At 35.5% G+C, this 4,535-nt stretch overlaps 1 protein-coding gene across 2 annotated transcripts in view; it reads right to left on the reverse strand.

Annotated features, from left to right (window-relative positions):
* The window catches only part of LOC105171752, a 7,771-nt gene extending 3,585 nt beyond the window's left edge, over positions 1 to 4,186 (reverse strand). Inside the window, exons 1-10 of one of the 2 annotated variants that reach the window (XM_011092963.2) lie at positions 4,004 to 4,186; positions 2,916 to 3,133; positions 2,668 to 2,773; positions 2,466 to 2,564; positions 2,325 to 2,384; positions 2,102 to 2,180; positions 1,698 to 1,845; positions 987 to 1,110; positions 613 to 790; positions 479 to 507 (exon numbers count right to left, since the gene is read on the reverse strand). In XM_011092963.2, coding sequence (XP_011091265.1) covers positions 479 to 507; positions 613 to 790; positions 987 to 1,110; positions 1,698 to 1,845; positions 2,102 to 2,180; positions 2,325 to 2,384; positions 2,466 to 2,564; positions 2,668 to 2,773; positions 2,916 to 3,133; positions 4,004 to 4,186 — 1,224 coding nt within the window. Of the gene's footprint in view, positions 1 to 478; positions 508 to 612; positions 791 to 986; positions 1,111 to 1,697; positions 1,846 to 2,101; positions 2,181 to 2,324; positions 2,385 to 2,465; positions 2,565 to 2,667; positions 2,774 to 2,915; positions 3,134 to 3,433; positions 3,629 to 4,003 lie in introns of those variants that run through there. The other variant, XM_011092964.2, reaches the window with a different exon arrangement.

Below are 4,535 nucleotides of genomic sequence, written 5' to 3' on the forward strand. Positions count from 1 at the left end.
AACTTTATTTGCTTCTTTAACTCCTATATGGCACTCACGTTCTTTTGTACATTATCTTTACATTTTTGTACATCTCAAAAGTAAAATAGGCACTAAATTGAAGCATCTACTTAACTATATGTAATGCTTGGCCATCTCCTTTTTCGGGTTTTACTATAAATTTGTCTGACCTAGTTTGCTCAATTAATTTGGTTCTCAACTAGACACTGAAAAGAAAACCTGGATGATATCATTTCCATTTGTGTTCAGATATTCAATCTGTGCATTGCATGCACTCAATGCACTAACTTGGAGCGAACAGGCTCTGCTTATACCATTAAAGAATATTTGATTTTCTTTTCTTAGATTATGTTGATTGAGAAAAAGTAGAACTGGATAAAAACTAGTTCAAGAGAGCTTATCTCTGCAAAACAATAAGATAGAGTTGAACAATGATTCATATGATCGATAAAGTCTCCAAACAAATGCCATGAAATACCTTTACCCCATCCTCAGGGAAACCATAGCCTGAATGAAAATGTAAAACCAGGAAAACCATTAAGTTAGCATATAAAAAACGAGGTATTCGTTATAATGTACTACTGAAAATTCTTGTAATGACTTCTAAACCACCTTGGTATGCTCCACAGAACCACATTCTCCTCTTTCCTTGGATAACATTGAGCTGATGTAAAGCTTTTGATGCAGCAACTGATGGGATTGGTTGGCTAGTTGACCACTTGAACAAGGTAAGTTTAGGTGTTTTTGGTGGATTTAGAGTCAAGAAAAATGGAACAGTCTCACCAACATTCTGCACATTCATTAAAAGAAAAGGAGTTCAAGAAGACAAGGGTTTAATTAACGCAATAAAGTGAAGCCTTGTATTTGATGGAAAATTTGCAGATAGCAGAATTATCATGAGGGACTCTATCTTGCAATTGAACTTTCAGTTTATGCAGAGAACACACAATGTTATGTGTATTAAATGCTAAAACTGATTTACAAACCTGGAGATTGTTGAGCCAGTATGTTATATAAGCTTTGTTCTTGATGGTTCCTCGAAAATTCCTTGAGCTCCATACTGCGGGGTTTTTGGGCATTAAATTGTTGTCATGGTGAAGGAAAAGATCACTGCAATAAGAATCAGAGGACAGAAATGCTTTCAGGATCAAGAGCAACAGCTTACTTCCAAGAAACCAAGCAGGAGAAATATAAGTCATGTAGAGTGTTGGAGAATAATTTTCTACCAATAGATAACCTGTGTTCAACGCTATATATCGAAAGGATTGATTGAATAATAGATGGTGGTTTGCATTTACTTTTTATGGAAAAAAATAAATAAACAAGAGCATGTTGTTTAGGCTTAGTGTTAAGCTTTTCCCAATGGGCTGGTTGTGCATAAATATCATTTGTAGAACTGTATGCTAAAGTGCCATAAAAGCAAACTAGTCATGAAGGAAGAAGCTGATGAAAATTTGAGGTGTCCTTGAAAATTAACAAGTTATATATTAAGAAATTCTTTGATTTAGCTATGCTCATACCTAATAAACAAGATCACTGCTCGAATCGATTATGAAATGTACGGTACAAATAAATAAGTTAATACTTTAGGAGATTTTTCTTATTCTTCATGAGTTTTTATTTATGACTCCAACACTCCAACACTTCCCGTAGAAAAAATAAAGAACAGATTTTGAAAAGGAAGCAAATGAGAGCACCTGTAGGCATATTGAAATGCACCAAGTATTCTTGATTCATCATATGTTGCCTGCTTCCCTAACACCTTCAGAGCATCTGGAGCATTTACAGCAATTATGCATCCATCATATACTTCTTCCAAGCCATCCTTAGAAATAATAGCACAACCTGCATAATTGTTTTTTAAAAACATATAAAATTAGAAAAAAGGAATATTACGTATGAAGAATGTAGTAATGATCAATATAGTACTTTTTCAGCATTAACATGGATATATGGCAGAATATTGAAGCAATTTTCAATATCACAGATGAGAAAATTTCATTGATCTTTCTCCCGTTTTTAGACTTAAAAAAGAGCACATATCATAAATATTCGAATGAAGAGAAAATAGTAAATGAATGCTCTCTTTATATATACTCACCCTCATCATTTGTCAAAATTGAGTATACTTCAGAATTGGTTCTTATATGGCAGCCTCTACTTTCCAGCTCTTTCTTAACCTGGTTTTGAATTTAATACAATGATAATCCAATCAGAATCTGCATATTAAATGGAAGTACTGTAAACCTGAAATAATAATTGCTAAACCAAGGAAGTTCAGAATATCTGGAATTCAAACTAAGGAAATAGGAAAATTTAATTACCCTATCGACATAACTTTGCGAACACCATCTTGGAGTAAGCCTATGGGGGCGACCGATGAGCTGGAAAGCAAATCATTATGTAAGTTAAACAAAATTCGATGCCCAAAATGAAAACATAGCAAATGTGACAGAAAAATCAACCTGCAAAGCGGGGTCATTGTGCAAAAGTGAAAGTACTGAATAAGCAGAGAAGCTCATCATTCCTGAGGAGCATGACCAGATAGAAGCACAAGTTGGGATCTGGAAAAAGTATGCATAGTAAGAGTAAGCAAATTGCTTCTGCTGAAGTTTTTGGTAATATAAGAAGGATATCTGCCTAGATTCAATGTTTTAGCAGCCTCACAAGAAAAGCCTTCTGGAACAGCTCAGAGTAACCGCGCGACCGAATGTAGTCCTCTAGAGTCTCATTGCGATCGATGTCTGGATTGTTCTCAAGCTCTTCAACGTAACTGCGATTGGTGCGACCATATTGTATCAATGTTATTGCAAATCAAACTTGGCACACTTGTTCAATATTCATTATGATCGCCCGACACAAAATAATATCAAAGTGAAAAGAAAGTCGTGCTTGGTGCTTGATATGGTACTTACGCTGATGCATCACCCTTGAACTTAATGATTTCTCTAATCATATTCCAAAAGTATGGATTCAACACGTTCTTCTTTTGAGCGAACAAACTTGACAATCCGTTTCTGGTGCCCCATTCACATCCTTGGCCTTCATCCAAACTCACAGAGAATGATAAGTCAGAGAGCTCCCGATCAACTCCAAGATTTTCAAACAATTCCATCGTGTCCGGATAAATAACCTGCAAATTTGTCTCAGGCAACACTTACAACCATGTAACTGAACTCGATCAAGGCCTAATCTTTAGTAACAGACAAGGTGTGTACGCAAATCATATTACAGGACAACATCAAAACAAAAGAAACTTCACTATTATTAGAATCTTGGAGCATCTACTTCAACAAGAACAAATATAGCAACTCCAGAAGTGTGTTACTGACATGGGAAGAACTCCAAGAAAGCAAGGGATCAAAAATTGCACAGGGGAGCAATACGGACAACCAGTTCCAATAATAAGCAAACTAATATAAAGGGCACTAACCATGAATGATCTTGCCACCATTTCAAAGCAATTTGTGAATAAACAGAGAGAGTGATGAAAGTTTGTACAATAATTTGAAGGAATCCCATCCGGGATTTTTGGTTGTCTTAAGAAAACAAGGAGATTCTTAGAAGCTCGTCAGCTAGAGTTGAAAGGGCACTCAAGAACTCGGATCAGATAGAGGGTCCTAACAAGAGCTGCAGTCCCAGACTAATTTCTTCAATGAAGTTCTACACATAAAAATTTAGAGTTCTTTGCAATTTTATCCCTTTATTTTCTTTTATTTCGATTATTCTGTGTATTTAACTAATCTTTATTTTTTTAATATATATATATGTATTAAATTATATAAATCTGACATAAAATTCTTTAAAATATTTAATATCTTTGTAGAAGATTACAAAATAACAACTTTTGGAAATGCGTTTTATTGTAGTACTAATATAGCTAAAATCATAGAGAGTTAATAAATGAGTAAATTCCGTACTTGTAGGAAAGGAATGACTATTCGTAACACTAATTTATACCAAACATATAATTAAGAATGAGCTTGAAATGAATACAACTTACGCGACTAAAGACCATAAAACCAAGGTCGAGAGGAGTGCCATCGATTGTGGCCGTCTTGGCCTGGCCACCCAACCTATCCTCCTTCTCATACACCACCACCTCTGCCCCGTCTTTTGCCAAAACATATGCGGCCGCCAGCCCGCTTACACCGCCACCTACCACGGCCATCCTCATCCTTGACATTCTGTATTTGTTAAACTGCATGAATTAGTTTCAAGTATGCATATATAAATCAATACTGTTGTTGATGAACAATAAGTTCCAAGCAGATAATGGGGTTGGTGTAGCTTTTACCTTCTTTCAAGTTTTTGTGCAAAGCTGAGATGTATGCAGGATTGATGGTCTGTGCTCATTACATAACCACACCACCTTCTATTTATATTAGTTGTGGAAATATGTTAGCCTTCTTTTTCTACTCAAGATATTAAAACCGCATTTAAGTGCGAGAAAATGAGGAACGAACGAACAAGCTTGTGAGTACGTACTTGGGGGTTTAATCTGATTTACTTTCATCAGATATTGCAAACGTGCA

This window comes from Sesamum indicum, linkage group LG10 (assembly GCF_000512975.1).
Source record: "Sesamum indicum cultivar Zhongzhi No. 13 linkage group LG10, S_indicum_v1.0, whole genome shotgun sequence".
Lineage (NCBI taxonomy): Eukaryota > Viridiplantae > Streptophyta > Magnoliopsida > Lamiales > Pedaliaceae > Sesamum > Sesamum indicum.